The following is an 18006-nucleotide window of genomic DNA, read 5'->3' on the forward strand; positions in this document are numbered from 1 at the left end:
TTTTACTTCATTGTGGGTATAGTAGGAGCTGTTTGCTTGTCAAATTTTAATTGTGTTTTCATGATAAGCCCCTTGTTTTATCATGTACTTTGTATCAAAACTGTATCAAGTATTTTGTCATCAAAACTGCTTTGAGAAATGAGAAGAGAACACGCATATTAGGAATGCAAGGCCATGGAGTAGGAAGAATAAGCAGCATGAAAATAAAGTAATAAATTGAATTTTAAGCTCTGGTTTATTTCCACCCAAATGCTTCAGTTTTAAAGTACTTTCTTCTACCTTCTACTAGTCATGTAGCATTGTATGGTTTGTGGTTCTTGCCCTGTTTGCTGTATTGAGTCCCTATGTGCATTACACAGCCTACAACACGTACTGCGTTGACCGCCGCGGCACTAGCTTTCGTACAAGCGAGCGCAAAGCAGATAATTCCTCCTTAAAAACAGAAACGAAGTCCCAACGTTTCCCTGCTGATACTTGCTGGTTGAAAGCAGAAAGTAGTCATTGCAGGAGGGTGATGGAAGGAGAAGGGCGGCGCAGCAGCCTGGAGGAGCCGGCAGAGGGAGGTTGTGCACACTTGAAGCGGGTTCCATTGTTGTCAAAGCCCCTGTGCAGGCTGGGTTCCTTCTCTCTTTCAGGCCCCTTCTTCCCCCCTCCTTCCCCCCGCCTCCTTTGCATGGTCCCATAAATGTGTCTCAAGGGTATATTTCAAATTGATTCCAGACAATTTGCGCGGGATTTTGTGATGAACGCAGATGTCAGAAGCAGCTCGTCACCCAGCGCCATTGCAGACCTTCAGGAGGATGAGGATGGTGTTTACTTCAGCTCCTATGGGCATTATGGGATACACGAAGAGATGCTAAAGGTTAGAAAGTCATCTCAACTGCATCTTGGTAGGACGAAAGAGGAGAGATGGAATGAAGTGGGCTGTGTGCCCATAAATATACTGCAGAGCAGCTGCATTTTTAACCCTTTCTATACATGATAGTTTTTTCTTAGGAGTTGGGTTGAGAGATCTTTTTCCAGTTTTTATAACTGGAATTATAAATATAAATTCTGTTTACCCCTAAAATCATTAGGAACATAAAATCATTTACTCTACAGAAAGGCTTGAAGATATATTACCATATCCATACCACAACCTTACCTTGCCAAAAGCAGCTTTTTCCTGGGTGTTTAAAAGATGAAGGGTAAAACATGGTACAGACAGTTAGTGTTTTTCTTTAGCTTGTATTTTCCTAACAATTGAAATTTGTCAGGCAAAACCACTTCTCAAATATTGCGATTTCTTATTGCATTAGATAAACCGAAATTGTTGGTATTTGTGCACAGTTCAGTGTATTGATAACATGACATTGAACAGCTGGAAAAATTGTATGCTCCTTTTATATGATAAAGATAAAATAATTAAGACTTAACTCTTCAAAGGCAAACCTGTGTATGCCCTTTTAACTTTAAAAAAAACCCCACAAAACTCAAGAACTTATAATTGACACGAAGATCAAAATCTCTTAATCTTTCTCTTTCAGAGAAAGTATCGTAGTTGTGAAAGACATAAACAGTTTTATCATTTTAGGACAGAAATAAATAAAATTCCTGCCTAATGTAGAGATAGAATATGGAGTTGTGAAGTGACTTTGTCCATACAGGTAGCATATAAAGTTTTGTGCTTTGTATATCACTTAGTGGCCCCAGTGTAGAAATACACATGAATCTATGTTAGGAGCAGTATAAGCATGAGGTTAATGGCGGGGGGAGGAAGGGGAGCGATTTTACAGAAGCACAGAGATATCTGCAGAGGTAGAAGAATGTTTTCCAAAATGTATAGTCTAGAGAAATATATTTAAAGTCTTGAAGATAAATAGAAATGATAGAAGTTTGGTATTGCAGTTGTATAAAGGTGTCATTTGAGATGTTATAGGCTATAGGGTGAGGAAGCATTTCTGCTTGCTAATAAAGCTTATAATAATTCTGCATCTCTGCACAAAGAGATTGGTACAAAATCGTATTTTATTAGTTTCGGGGAATGTTTGTCAGAATGCTTTTAAGAAGACTTGAGTTTTGTAAACTTAGAAAAGCAATTGATATTTATCATCTGCATTGAATTTTTTCCTATATGCTGTGCATTGACTTAGATTTTTTTTTTTTTGGTCTACCTTATTTATATAAATATAGTGGCTTGCTACACTGAAATTTTTAAGAAAGGAGTCTTGCTGAATTTTAAGTCAGTTTCTGACACTGTTCAGTTTTAAAACCTTTTTTTTTCCTTATGCCTTGTGGTAGGATGAAGTTTCAATTTGTGGGTTTTTTTTTTTTTGCTGCAAATATTTCAGAGATGGGTGAAGAGTGTTGTTGCTTCACACTGGCCGAATGGCTAGTGTTTCCCTTGTTCTGTTTTCTTTTCTCAAGAATTTCTTGACTCATCTTAATAAATTTCCTTACCATTTTATTTAAAAACAAAAAAGAAGCATTACATTGAAATGGCGAGTGAGAGAATGGAATTGATGAATAGAGAGACCTGAAGTGAATGACTGTGGCTCACTCGAGCAGCAGTGCATATAGTAGAGACAGCAGCTGGAATTGTATTGATTAAGTTGGGGCAGTGCTGAGGCAATGTGAGTGGGCAGGATGTAAGGCTGAAAGCTTTCCAGCTGACTGCTTTCTCGATTGATGCTGAACCTTCTGATTTTTTATTTCTTTTTTTTTTTTTTACTTTTTTGGTCATTTCAGCAAATCCTATTATATACCGCAGTAGAGGTGAAGTACTAAAAATAGTTGCTCTGAATATAATGTCATAGTAAGCCAATATGATTTTAAAGGATCCCAATTTTTTAATTCATGTTAATTATGTATAATTTTAAAGTACAATTTTCTAAAATCATCCCTAACTGTTTATTTGGGCTCTGTGTGTGTGTGATAATCCTCCTAAACTTAAAACTGGATTTGAGGATTTTCAAGCCTCAAAATAATTTGTTTTATCTCCAAAATTTTTATGAACGTATGCTTTGTTCTCAGTCTCCTGTTTTTTGGTCTTGTTTTTCTAATAAAATAGACTTTGTTCTTTCTCCCTAGAAAATTTCTTCAGTTTCTGTATTGTTTCTAAAAATTCTTACCTGCCTTAGTAGAAAAATGTTAACTTAAATATAAGCAGTTGGATTTTACACTTCAGTATTACTTGTAGACTTCTCTATACTACATAAAAAATGCTTAACATTTTTCTTTTACTTTGCTCTAACACTTGAACTGCAACAGCAATTCCAAAACCTATACTTGGCTGTCAATTTGTGTACCTGCTGATGCATATTAAGAGAATCAATGTTTTAATAGATTACTTTGCTGGTAGATTGAGCTATACTGCTAGCTTTCATATACTAAAATACTATACATGTTTGGTTATATGCTTGAAAACATTCCAGCTTCTCAGGTCATGTTGTATTACAGTTAAGTTTGTTTATTATATTGGGCTTTCATAGAATGGGCTGTACAGCTTCAATTACTAGCTTGTTGGCAGGTTTGCAAATTTGCTGTTTGTTCAGAAATAGAAAAGGTTAATCTGATCCATAACATTTTTGAAGGAATCTGCGTGTCACAGGAGTTTCAGAGAATAAAATGACACAAAACGTTTTATGAGCTTGTGACTCAAATATTTGCCATTGTATAGAAGGTTGTTCTGTAAAGTTGATGCAGTATGCTACTCTGTTACTGCTGTTCCTGGAAAGTGGTAAAGAGGTATTAAGAACTTTGAAACATCCAAAAATCAAAGGCAGCAGGTCAGGAAACTGTAAGCTAATTTCTTATTTTTCCTCCAGAGGCTCAGCTGGCTTCATCTGCAAAGACAGTAAATTCTGAAAGAATATTGTATGGGAAGTGTCATGATTGCAGAGCCCTTATAAGTACAATAGCCACAGAACGTCTTTAGGCCAAGTTAAAAAGCAAGTTGTTCAGCATTTTTGAAGGGTATGCTGTACCTAAGTAGAAAAAGTGAACATTGTTTTTCATTCTTTAAATCATAGGATAAAGTGCGTACAGAAAGCTATCGTGACTTCATCTATCAAAACCCACATATCTTCAAGGACAAGGTAGGTAAAACAGCTCAGAAAATACAATAATTTCTGTGCTTTATTTTTTCTCTAGTGGTAGAAATCCTTCAGGTTGGCTACTTTGTAGCTTTGGGAATGGAATATCGCACTGACAAGATTTGATTTAATGTACTCTGGCTTTATTAGGTAGTAGAGTGCTATTCAACTGCTGGAGGGTGCAAAGTGCTGATAACAGAAGTGCTGATCGCTGTTGTCATTGTTCTGTGTGCCATGTCGGGATGTTCATTAATTATGTTGGTGGGGTTAAGTTGAGCCTTTCTTGTCCAGTATATTAAGTGGAATCTATCTGAGAGGGCCTCTTTACCAGAATTTAATTGTGCCCAATACAGTAAAAACATTCTAGAAGCATTGTGCGATTAGAACTGGGGAAGAATTCATATGCAACTGATTTATTGAATTAGTGTTGTTTAGTCTCTCCAGATAAGGTTATTAAGGGACTTAAAACCACAAACTAGTATTTCACTTGCAGTGAGGAGAGATTGCACTGACGTGTGTTTATGCCTTACTGTCGTGATGACTCCTGCACAGTTACGATCCTCTTCTTGTCTCCTGTATTTCTGCTGGCTATTTCTGATGAGTTTGTTGTGTTCTGAGTTATGCTCTGCAGCCTTCTGTTCTGGATTAGCTTTCCTCTACTTAGTGCTTACTGTTCTTAAGCTGTGTGTGGATATTTCTTACTGTGAAACCAGGATGTCTGGGTTTGTGGAAGGCTATCGCTGTTGATTTTTATTTTGGCTTTGATTGAGACTTTGTTCGTAAGTGGTAATACAAGGCTTCAGAATAGTTGTGGAAGTAATAAAAGTGCACCCATCTGATAATTCCTCAGTTGGAAATTGTGCTAGATATGGTTTTGTCCTAGGCGGGAGGGATTTCAAGGTAGATCGTGCATACTCTTGGTATGTCTTAGCTCAGTTTTCTTTTGGCAACTACAGCAGAAAAATATTAGGAAAAGAGTTTTCCTAATCCTTCAATCCATGTCACAAGCCTGTTTCTACTAAACATTTCTAAGCACTTTAGTTATAATGAGAGAACAAGCAAAAGTCTTGTAGAAACATTATGCTGCCAGCTACTTAAAAGATGAGGGTGACTGCATAGCTGGGCGGCTCATCCAACAAAGCAGAAAGATCAATAAAGGAAAGAAAACTTTCTTGGAAGAAATTTAGTTTCACAGATGCCCCTAAAATTGATAACTGCAGGTTTTCACAAGGTAAGACTGATCTTAAGTTACATGGAAGGTATGTCCTAGTGGAACAGTAATTTTTCAGGATTGGCTGTATTTCTCCTGTGCTGTATGGACATACTGGTAACATTTGAAACAAAATGCAGGTGAACTGTTCTAGACAAGGTTGCTTCAGCCCCAGCTGTAGATGCGCTTGCTCAGGAAACAGCTAGAAAATGTGTGTGCTCACTCTGTGGTTTTTCTTCATGTGAAAGCATTCAACTTAAAAAGAAAAGCTTTCTGTTACTGCAACATCTACAAACTGCTTTCTGAACTCAGTGCTTTTACAGCAGTTCCTTGATCAAGATTACCTCAAATTCGTAGTGTATCCAAACGCATCATAGTGTGTTGAGGTTGGATGGAAAGAAAGACCCTCAATTGCTTTGAGTTCTCAACAGCTTCCATCCAGGTGGCCAGTGCCCCACTTAACTGCTGTGTCTGACTAAATGTTGATGTAGCTTTTGCTTGGTATGCTGTTATGGGGAATATATGCGATTTTTTTTTTTTTCAGAGATCTAGCTTTGAAGTGACAACTGTTACAGACTTCTGCTGAAGGAACTGTTAAGATGTTTTGCTTAATTTATATATCATATGCTTTAAGAATCATATCAATGAGTGAAACTTCCAACTTGAGGAAATAGGCTGTTTTCCCCTCAAGTTTGATTACCATTAAAAAAAAAAAGTGAGTAGAAGTCATATTTCCTAGAAATCCCATATGGTATTCCTCCCTAGAAAACACATAGTGATGCTTTTTGTTGTTTCTGAAAGGACACCTTGAGGTGGGCTGGGAGAAGCTTGTTCAAAGAGCTTAATCCGTCGTACTAGCTTTTGATGCAAATCTGCAGTATCCCAAAGAGGTGTGATTGCACAGTAACAGATGATAACAGAATATCTAGGTTTGTTTATTATGCATACTTCATTCAGAACCAGCCAATTTGTTTGTTCTCTCTCAGCTTTCAAAAGAAATTCTGAAAATTTAATGGCAGCGAGCAGGATTCATTCATTTTCAACCTGTCAGATGTGCCTGAGATGAGAATAGGACAATTTAGATTACCTAGCAGGAGTAGTTAAGGTGGCCTTACTCAGTAAAAGGAAATGTGATACATTTTACAGTGAGAGTATTTTTTTGGTGGAAAAAGAATTGGCTAGAAAAGCACTATTGCCACGCTTAGTTTTTGTTGTAGAAGTCTGAGGCAGGCATCAATGCCATACTGAGGGGAAAAAATGAGTTTTTAAATGTTGTTCCTACTAAAAATTCATTGATGGAATTATTTTAATTGGCCAAATTACCTGACCTCCTGTTTTTCTGAATTTGAAGTAATTTTTTTGTGTTACTAAAAGTAGAATATCGGTTTTGATTAGACCTCAGAAAAGGATACGATGCTGCAGTATATTATGGTATAGTCAAATCGCCAGTCCAGCTGCTCCGGATCTCTGGTGAGAGGCCATATGTGATCACCACAAGAATGCGTTAGCTGTAGACCCTTGTCCTTAGGCTAATTGGTGATCATTCTGCTTGTCTTTCCGTTCCTCAGATGTGTTCCAGCTTGTGTATTTTCTCTCTCGTGCCTTTTTTTCCACCCCCGCCCCCTGCCTGAGGCTTCATGAGTTCCATCTGGGTTTTTAAGTGACCAGGGCAGCTGTCCAAAGTGGTGTCTGTTTTGATTTTTTTCCAATTTGTGGTGATTGCTCTCTTTCATGCAACTGTACATCGAGATCATTCTTTCACAGAGGTTTATTTTTGGCTCTGACTTCCAGCTTTCATGGCTCAGCAATTTTGTTAACTACCACGGTTAAAGTGTTAGAATAGATGATGTTAGGGGGCGTGAGATTTCAGCAGCTGCAAGAACATTGATTTCTTACTTTCTATTCCTGTCTCCAGAAGACTTCAGCCTAGGGATTTCTGTAGCCAGTACATACTCATATGTAACTTGTGAATGAGTTGTAGAATTAACTCCTATTGGAACATAGCTGCGAAGAGTTGCAAATGGAACAAGTAACTCTATCCGCAACTTCTGTGGCCAGCCTCTACACAAGATGCTGTAAAAAATTCATCAGGCTAATGTTTTTTAGTCTGATTCCAGATTGTAAGTTGCTCTACCAAGACAGGTAGCAGTCAGCTCTTCAGTCATTGCTTCCCAGTACACCACAGCCGAAGCTCACTTACGCTGTGCTGCTAAGGATAAATGGCTATTTTTATTCCTGCTGGCTTCAGAATCCTTATTCTGTATCCGTCGTCAGAATGTACAGAATTGTATGCAGGGGAAGGCAAGCAGACCTAATGTGCAGAGCGTTCAAGTATTTACTTTGATACTATTTGTCAGGTGAAACTTAAAAAGTGCGCATGCAAGTTTTTGTTGTGCCAAAGCAAGAATGCTCAATAGCTCATAAGCTAGAAAGTTTGTCAGTAGGGTACATTATTGCCTTTAAATATTTTGTAGAGTTATAATTCTCAAGTGTGGGATTGATTACTGAGTGATTTGATGCCTCCTTTGGAAAAAAAATGAATTTAATGAAAGCTGTGAGGACGGCTTTTACAACACTGGATGCTGTGCTAAGGAGAGACAGTGAAATAAGTTTTCCTTTCTAATAAATGATTTTTATGACTAGTAATTCTGACTAGTAATTCTGACTCCATGTTCTTATCTTAGAAGTGTTTTAGTAAGTTGTGCTTGCTCTCTTGTTTAGGTCTCTTGTATGGGAAAGGAAGTCTCTCTTTACAGTTCTGATTCTTTTAATGCTTAAATACTATGCATGATATGAGTGACTGCACATAGTGTTTAGGTAACTTTTTTGATTTTCAGATTTCGGAACGTTTTTGGGTTTAGTGCTTAGGATTTTTTAACGCCATTAGTAAAGCCTAACTGGATTAAGTAGAAGTCTAACAGTAAGACTGCTGATGATCTGGCCAATGCAACAGAATGCATCCTCACCTAACTTGTAGATGATGCAAAACTGGGAGGAGTGCTTGATACACCACATGGTTGTGCTGCCATTCAGAAGGACCTCCATAGGCTGGAGAAATGGGCCAACAGCGGTCCTGTGGAAAGGGCTGGGGCAATCAAAGGGCAATGCAAAATCCTTCAGAGGGGAGGGAAGAATAACCCCACACATCAACAGAGGCTGGGAGCCTATGGCTGGAAAGCAGCTTTGCAGAGAAGAATTTGGGGGTGCTGGTCAACACCAAGTTGACCATGAGCCAGCAACACGCACCCTTGTGGCAAAGGCAGCCAGCCAGCCTCCTGGGCTGCAGTAGGAAGACGACTTGTGCACCAAGAGATGCCCCTTCTCTTGTACCCTAGAGGGATGACTGTACCCCAGGGAGATGACTTGTGGAGTGCTGTGCCCAGTGCCGGGTTCCCCAGTGCAAGAGTGAGATGAAGGTACTGGAGTGAGACCGGTGAAAGATGGCAAAGGTGCTGAAGGGACTGGAGCAGCTGGGATATAGGGAGAGGCTGAAAGAGGTGGGGTTGTTTTGTGTGGAGAAGAGAAGGCTCAGGGGAGAGGTTATCAGTGTGGCCTGGGAGCGGGGGAAGTAAAGGAGGTGGAGGCAGACTCTTCTCAGTGGTGCTCAGGGGCAGGACAAGAAGCAACGGGCACAGGTTGAGCTCCAGGCAGTTGCCTTTAAAGATAAGGAAACACTGTTTTATTTACTGTGAGGGCAATTGAACAGTGGCACAGGTTGCCCAGAGAGGTTGTGGAGTCTCCGTCCTTGGAGATATTCAGAAGCCATTTGGACATGGTCCTGCGCAACCTGGTTTAGTTGACCCTGCTTTGAGCAGGGGCTTGGACTAAGTGATCTCCAGAGGTCCCTTTCAACCTCAACAATCCTGTGTTTCTGTGAAAACATCAAATGTGAAACTCATAGCTTAAAAATCTACTGTAACACATTCAAGATTAAAAATGTTAGTTTTTAAGCTGTTGAGACCTTTCCAGCAATTAGAAGAAATATACTATTATGATACTGAGGCCTGAACAAGGCTACTTGGTAAAATCTCTGCTTTATGAAGTTCAACACTGTTGGCAGCTCAATGCTACTTATTAATATATTTAGTACTATTTTCTTAGTCACTTTGCATTTTTAAACTTTTCAATCTTCCTACAGTAGCTAAGATGGGAGATGTCAAAAACAAGCATTTGCATGAGTCTTGTTGCTATGTTGAGTGTGCCTTTTTCAAGTGTAGTGATGAAGTTTGCTCTTCTTTCATTAAAACTTAGGGATCCCATCTCCCTGGATTTTTTTGGTCCTATTTTGGTTATAAATAGTGTTAGACAGAAAATATTTCCAGGTTTTAAAACTGTGCCAGTTACCATTTTGAAATTTAGTCATCTGGAGCCATAGCTGTTTTGAGGCACTGTGGCCATTTCTAGCAGGGGATTCCTAAATAAGGTTTTGAATAGACTCTTAATGAGCAACTGCGGTTTAGAATATGTTTTTTCAGTGCCAGTGCTAAATTCAATTGTTAGTAATTCACCGATCAAAATTGTTCAGGCTATAACTTCCTGTTTCTCCTGTTCATGTAACTTTTTAGTTGTTGCCCAAATAATTGCTTGTGATGGTTTCCCATGTGATTGAGTTAATCTGCAGCTGGAGCTAGTCTTCTTCATTGTTTATCTGTAAAAGGTGGTAGAGGGTCTGGAATTAGAACTGCAGTTTGACTTGGGTATCTCTGAATGTAATAGTAAGACTTGATGCTACCGTTTGTTCCTTCTATTAGAATATGGTATCTCACTATGTAGAAAGACGCGTAGAAAAATCATAGCAAGGAAAATAAGATGTTTGGTTTTACTTCAGTTTATTTTGTTTCAGGTGGTTTTGGATGTTGGCTGTGGAACTGGAATACTCTCCATGTTTGCTGCCAAAGCAGGCGCGAAGAAAGTGATTGGAGTCGACCAGTCTGAAATCATCTATCAGGCCATGGACATCATTAGGTAGGAAAAGTTCCAAGAAAAATATGGTAAATATTGCTGTAAAAAGTTATTAGAATGCTGTTACTAGTTAATGGTCACCTATCACTCAGTATGTGTTTTATTGCAGTCCTTCTTTGTCCTAAGAATTAACACAGGTTTGATGTGCAGTAAAGTTGTTTGCTTCTCTGGTAGGAGTAATTAAAACAGGGCTGTAGTTAAGGCAGGATGTTTCCCAGACCTTCCTCCTAATGTTAGCGTAGGGCCAGTGCTGCCTTGCTGCAGAGGCTCCAGCTGACTGCTGCCAGTCCGTTTTCCGTTCTTACGCTTTAAATGTTGCTACTGATAAAATTGTAAGTTTTTAGACAACAAACACTAGAGTTGAGACATATTCCAAGAGGATGTGAGAAACTTTTCCTGACTGCACTACTTTGAGTTAAAGAAACAGTTCTGATTTAGATAAACCCAGTAAAAGTTGTTTAAGTGTGTGTATATAGTGGTTTAATTTCCTATTTCTATGTAGGAATTTTAAATAATGATATAATTTCTATAATTTAATTTTCTGTGTTACAGAAAATTAATTTTGTAGAAAGTATTTTATAGAAGTATAGAAATCAATTATAGAAATACAGATGTTTTTATAGAAAACTTATTTTTCTATGTTGTTGAAAATTAAATAACTTTTACTCAGTTAATCTAAAAAAATATATATATTTTAGATGATGTTGGAGCTATGATGTTTTTAAACAAAAGCTTGCCATGCAATACTTAACTTTTACCAATTTTAGCACATAAAACGAGAAAAGTAGCTTTCTTTGGCAAATAGATTTTATAATTATATGGTATTTTAGTTTTAACTTCTGGAAAACCTTTCTCTAGCAAGGTTCTCTGTACATTGGTATATTTAAGGGACTCTCTGAGAACAGTAAATGTCTATTACCCTATGTTTTGTTCCTTTAGAAACCTACTGACCTCTGGTTTTCATGCTAGTTGGAAAGTGATTACCATTGCACTGTAATATTTTCTGTAGTTGGTGGAGGTAGGGGGAGACAAACCAACCAACAACAACAAAAAACCCCCACCCAAAAACAAAACAAAAAACCCCCCACAAAGCCAAATCTGTTTTAAGAGCATGCAGACACACACACGCACACAGTCCGCAGAGTCACTGAGGAAAGTTGTTTCCAGGAGAACTACCAAGATGTTGCATGCCATGTAAACCGTCATGGACTAGCGCAGGGTGGAAGGGACCTCAGGGGAGTGTGGAGAGTGTGTCTGGTCCAGTCCTCCTCTGTCAGAGCGCGCTCAGCTCCCTCAGCTAGTCAAGTTCTGAGCATTGCCACTTCTGTCTCAACTTCTCTGGAAAATGTCTTGTTTGACTAGTCTCACTCTTACTTTTGAAATACCAAATTGTAACTTCCATTGTTTCAATTTGTGTCTGTCGCCTGTCATCCAGTCCCTGTGATACAAGAGAAGAGCTTGGCTCTGTCTTCACCCTTATGCTAGACAGAGGCAGACATCAGAAACTCATCTCTTAACCATCCCTTCTTAAGGTTGAACAGGCCCAGTTCTCCCAGCTTCTCCCTGTGTATCATGTGCTCCAGCCCTCCGTCATCTTGGTGGCCCCTTTACTGGACTTGCTCTGGTATGTCAATGTCTGTCTTGTACTGGGGAGCCCACAACTGAACGCTGTACTCCAGATGCAGTTTTGCAAGTGTCAAATTGAGGGGAAAGATCACTTTCCTTGACTGGCTGCTACCCTCTTGCATATATGACACAGTAGACAGTTGGCCACTTTGCTACAAGCGCACGCTACTGACTTACATTCAACTTGTTCACCAGGCCCTCGTCAGGGCAGGGTGGGGAACCGCAAGCAGAGCTGATTTCTGACCAGCAGGAACCAATCTGTACTGTTTCATGGGGTTATTCCAGCCAAGGTGCAGGTCTTCACCTTTGCTGCATCTCTGAGCTTCCTGTCAGCCCAAATCTGCAGTCTGCGGTCCCTCTAAATAGCAGCCCTACCCTCTAGTATATTAACTGCTCCCCCCTAATTCAGCATTAACCACAGACTTGCTGAGGGTGTGTTCTGTCCCATTAGGTCACTAATAAAGGTGTTAATTAGTGTTGGAACTAGCACTGAACCCTGAGGGATGCCTCTGGTATCTGGCTACCAATTAGACTTTGTACTCCTCCTCTCACCTCTTGAACCTCATGGTCTAGACAGCTTTCCACCCATCTGATGGTTCATTTATCCACTCCACATTTCACTAATTTACCTGTAAAGGATATTAAGGGAGACTGTGAGTATATGTAAAAATGAGCCAATGGCATCTGAAGACTTAAAAAGGATTTCCTAGCGTGAGGTAGGAGAAATGTGGGTGTAAATGTGTACTGTTGATAGCTGAGGTGTGTAGGTTTTTTTGTTTTCGTAAGAACCACTGTGGAAAAGAAAGTCCAGGTAGATACTGAGCAATTTGGGAGTGACAGTTTTTATGCAAGCTTAAGTCGTGCAGAAATAAGGTTGTCTAGGCAGAATTTTTGGGTTAGATAGCACTTCACACATTGGAGATGCAACACTGCACGCTTGGGATGCTGTAAAATTATTCTATTAACTAAGGGCCTGTTTAGGAAAAGTACCATGTTAAGCATGCTACTTCGACTAAAATGCTTTGATGGCACAAGAACTCGTTCTCTAAAGAGAACTTTTCCCAGGAGTCCTTGACATCTTCAGAATGGTTACAAATGTGAAATAGCATTTTATTTCAAATGTACTAGATAACAAACCTAGGATTGTTCATACCTTTTGACAAGTCCACAAAAAGTCCTTTATGTGTTACGTATACTTAGAGGAGGATAGAATTATCAGCCAATGCGTATTACCTTTGGTGAGGAGAAGGGCAGGCCTTTAAGAAAAACAACAAATCAAAACTCTTAAACTCTTAAGAGTGATGAATTGCCACTTGAAGTACACAGTGAACCATCAGTAAGGCTACACATTTATAGGGACCTTCTGCTATAAAAGGTTCAATTCACATTGAAGTGTTCAGTTCACATCAAAACTATTTATATTTGTCTTGTTAAACCTACTTTTCCTAAAGGAATAAAGCTGACAAACATGTAATGGAGTAACAAATATTTATTGGAATACTAAACAACTCTGTGTAGCTTAAAAATGGCTACTGCAGTGTGCTTCCCCCTGTGATTCAAGCATGTGCTCAAGAGCTTTTGTCCCTCCCAGAATTCAGGTTCATTTCTAGCATGCTAATTACTGGAAACAGTGCAACCCATGTGCAGCTGGAATAAGTGGCCTGAGGGGCATGGTTCTTTCCCAAGGTTACATAGTAAACTTATTTTTAACTAAATGCTTGCCTTCTCTTCTTGTTACTGTGAATAGCTGCCCATAACATTTCTAGTGCAGTGAACGACTCTATTTTTCTCGTTCATCACTGTTATGCTAGAATAGAAAGTTGAAATATACTTCCTAAATAACATCTCAGCAGTTTTTCCTACAATGTGTAAACTACAGTGGTTTGTTTGGGATTTTTATACCTTACAACTGAAAACAAGTATGTAAGAATTAGTCTTTCTTCTCCTGTTTTAAATCATGTTCTTGTATGTGGTCATTTAGGAAGTTATCCTTAGATCTCTTTTTGTCCTTCTTAAAATATTGTTGTGGGTAATAGCTCTTTAGCATTTTATTTTTCACTTTGAACTTCTGAGTTTACTTCTGTTTACAGCATTAAATATAATCTTAGTGATGAACTGCTACTCTTCTAACAGAAGACTGTCGTGTACAGAGTATTTAATTGATCTTTCCAACAGCCCACATGTTCAAGTAGCCCTTTGACCCTTTACTTTCCCTCCCTTCATTCTTGTCGTTCTCCCATTGTCTTTTAGATTGCATTTTTAATGTGATTACTGGTCTGCATTGAAAGCCAGACAGAATGTAGGAGTAAGATATCAGGATAGGGAGGGAAGGGACAGAGATAAGAACTGCAGCGGAAAGATAAATTTCTTTGGTGGGAGTACTTTTCTGCCCTCTATAAGAGTAGCTATCATAATAATGGTATGTGCAAAAAGGACTAATATGGTTTGCCAAGAAGGAACATAATAAATTTCAAGCATTTACGTATTTAGTAATTTCGCTGTCCTGCAGTTTTTGTTTCAAAAACTGTAGTCATGTCACAGTACCTTCCTCCTTGTATAGGGTGGTTGTACTGTTACTTGCGTATGAGGTAATACTTGATTACTGCAGTTGCTAAACATTGCAGATGATTTTGGCCAAAATCACAGTGGGGAGGATGCCTTCATTGTGGAATACCTATAATACTGATCTAGAGGGAATGTTTGTTCTCAGTGACTTTGCGGCTGGTTTTGTTAAATAAAAAACCAAGTCGTGCAAAACAGCTTTGTAAGGAAGTTAATTTCCATTGCTCTCCTAGTGTGATGAGTAGGCTCTAATCACTATAGACTTACGCTACAGGGGTCAAAGAAGGAGAACTGGGAACAAGCAACTCTAAAGAGGAGCGTCATTTTAAATTGTCCTCTTCTCTATTTTCCTGCTTTCTGAAGCTTACACGTTTGCATGCCCAGCACATTGGAGGTATATAGATCTAGTGTCTGCCATCTTTGCCTGGCACTTAATTTGCTGCAGTTTTTGGATACTTGGAAATATTCTCTCTGAAGTATAACTGAGAAGAAGAATATTATATTTTAGTGCTTTCTTTATTAGTTAAAAACAAAACCCACAATTGTTACTGGGGGGAAAAATGCAAAATATAGACATCAGTATATCTCTCTTGACAGCATAAATTGGAAATATAAACTAATTTGTTTATGTTGTGACTTGCAGATTAAATAAACTTGAAAATACCATTACATTAGTCAAAGGAAGAATCGAAGAAGTAGATCTGCCTTTGGAAAAAGTGGATGTGATTATATCTGAATGGATGGTAAGGTGCATGAATATTCTTTTCAAGACAGTTATTTTCAGGAAAAAAAAAGTGGTGTTTTATTTCATTTGAAAAATTATTCTTTAAGCGATGCTATTCTTTTGTAACCAATAATTTATCATGCTTGCAACAGTGTCTTTGACAATGTGGGAGATGGGATGATGTTTCTGATTACGTGGCACTCGGATACAATTCCTGATCCCTCTTGTTCGCGATCTTTCAAGTCAAGGATCTCTAAGTACAGTTGAGCTGTTTTGGGTAGAGCAGTAAGTTAGTGTGCAAATAGTGTTAGTGTTACGTAGTTAGTGTGCAAATCTACAGAAGTACTCTGTATTCCTGATTAATACTATTGTAGCTGCTCAGGTGAAAGTAACGGAGAAGTGTTGTATTAGTCATCTAGCTAGATCTTTCTGATGAGTAAAATATTTTTAGTCTGCAAAGACAGCTAAAGACTATGCTGACTTTGCGGGAAAGGTGATAAGGAGGTGAGGAGCATACACACTGGGAAATCTGCAACTATATAGAGAGCTTGGAAACAGTGTTACTATTCATTGCAGTTTTTTAGTGTAAGAATAAAAGAACTGATTTTAGAAGTACATAATAAAGATGATGGCCAACAGGAAATGCAGTATGCAGTGTGTAAATGAGCCACTTTCTGGAATCCATTGGATTTCAGCCGTTGGCCTGTTAACTTTCTTTCCTGTGCTGGCTGATGACCGTTACACAGCTGTGCTTGCTACCTGCTCTAGATCCTAATAAAGAAATCTGTATGACGAGACCCAGCGCCAGGCTGAACTTCATAGCGACTGAGTAAGTCTGCTCCCTGTCAAAAATGTGGTAGGAAACACCCCTTGTGACTTTTTTGGTGGACTTCCGCTGTTTAGCCTCCCCATATCACAGACGGTCAAAAAGCACTTCAAAATACAGGTTTTTTCATGCACATTCCCACTGTTTGGACTTAAAGAAAAATTATTTTGTCCGTCAAATTTAAGATCAATAATGAAAACTTACATTAAAAATAACTTGGTTTGTGGTTTTGGGGGTTGGTTTGTTTGTTTTTGTGGTTTGCTTTTTGTGAGTGGGTGACTTTTTTTTTTTAACGAACTGTGGCTGTTCTATACACAAGGGCCTTTGGGAGAGAGGTCACATGTTCACTATCGATCCATATGTATCTAACTACTTTCCAGGTAAAGGTGGAAATAAATTGTTTGTTTTGATTTTTCTGTGGGGTTTGGCTTTTTTTTTATATTACATATTTCAGTGAGCTGGAAATCTGCAAGTTTTTCCTCCACTGCTATAATGAACATTATTTGAAGCATGAGCTTAATTTAGTGTTGAGGTCGCTGGTTTCAAGGCAGGTTTAAGCCATTGGCTTAAACTAGTGGTTTAAAAATAGTGCATCATGGTTGGTGATTTCTGACAATACAGTGACTTCACTAGAAATGTAATTATAGTTTTTTCAGGGAAACTTCTGATCGGTTGCCTAATATGTGCACCAAGAATAATGTTCCCAAAAATAACATTTCTCATTCTGGAGCCCAAGACTTGGTTTTAAAAGCAACTTGGGCACTTAAGAGCTTAAGTCATGTTGTAAATCAGTGCCTCTAAGGTGAAGTAAAGGATTTCGAAAAGCAGCTCTTGTAAGAGATGAAGTAGTGAATGTTCCATGTTTCCCATTTGTGTGCTAATTTACCTTTTAACATCATAATTATATAGCCATATGCATTTCACTTAATTAGGTATTCTAAATATTTAGGAATCTTAGCATTTTTATAGGTTGCTGCAATACAGAGATAAAGAGGCCAGTGCCATGGAAATAAGATTGATAGCTGGACAGCGTACGCACTGTTCCAACACTGTCCAGAAAGGAACATTATGTTGCCTAGATGCAAATGAAGATTCCTCTTTGTCTGGCTTTCATGTGTGAATTCGCTTTTTCTTTTCCTTCCCTACGTGATACTGACCAGTGTGAAATCTTTTGTTAATATGTGAATGTAAGTGCTTGAAAATACTGGAAATGTGAAGTGTAAGAGCAAAAAGCGATTCAATATATGTCAGTTTTCAGCTCTTTATTTAGAGAATCTGTATGAACTAGCAGGAAAATTCTAATGGGAACAGTGTTGTTTTTCTTTGTAACAAAAATATGAAAAGTTGCTGTTCTGTTTAGAAAGCAAACTGCTTTTAGACTAGTAAACATCAAACCCTTTTGCGGAACCATAGCTTTGTTTTGCTTGGTACAGAACTGTGCTTAAGACCAGTACACTATAAGCTTTTTTAGAGCTGTGTCTGGAGCATCAGAAAATTAAAAACAAGTGTGAAGCAACAGAATGGAGGCAACAGAGAGGGAAAAATACTGCATCCCCCAGGAATGTTTCTACAACAGGCAGAGACAGATGGCATGTAGAACAGTCTATTGCAGAAGGTACAGTGGTTGCATTATGAGCATCTCCAACGTAATGGCTTCTGCTGATCATTCTCTTAATTGTGTTAGTGACCTATGACTTCCACAAAGTGCTTGCTATTCCTACTTCTGTTTCATTTTTAAATTTGTTCCCTTAAAATATGCAAAAGTGGGAGAAGCATCTTAAATATTACACAGTGGGTAGGGGTGTGTGAGTGTGTGTGTGTGTATATATATATATAAAATAGCCAGATTATATTTCAAATATATATTTGCCATCTTCCAAAATACTATTTTTCAGTTTTAAGTTCACCTGGATACAGTTTTGTCATGTTCCACCTTTAGAGGCCAAATCATGAGCAACTGTCTCTTCAGTGGCTTTATTTAAGCCTATGAAATAAACTAGCAGTCATCTTGCTTTTAGTGTAA

At 38.5% G+C, this 18006-nt stretch overlaps 1 protein-coding gene across 1 annotated transcript in view; it reads left to right on the plus strand.

The window, feature by feature from the left end:
* PRMT3 (protein arginine methyltransferase 3) overlaps positions 1-18006 on the plus strand; it is a 70515-nt gene that overhangs the window by 8770 nt on the left and 43739 nt on the right. Inside the window, exons 7-10 of the mRNA XM_072864854.1 lie at positions 721-862; positions 4011-4076; positions 10127-10248; positions 15077-15176. Coding sequence (XP_072720955.1) covers positions 721-862; positions 4011-4076; positions 10127-10248; positions 15077-15176 — 430 coding nt within the window. The remainder of the gene's footprint in view (positions 1-720; positions 863-4010; positions 4077-10126; positions 10249-15076; positions 15177-18006) is intronic.

The sequence above is a fragment of the Ciconia boyciana genome, chromosome 6 (assembly GCF_034638445.1).
Source record: "Ciconia boyciana chromosome 6, ASM3463844v1, whole genome shotgun sequence".
NCBI classification, from domain to species: domain Eukaryota; kingdom Metazoa; phylum Chordata; class Aves; order Ciconiiformes; family Ciconiidae; genus Ciconia; species Ciconia boyciana.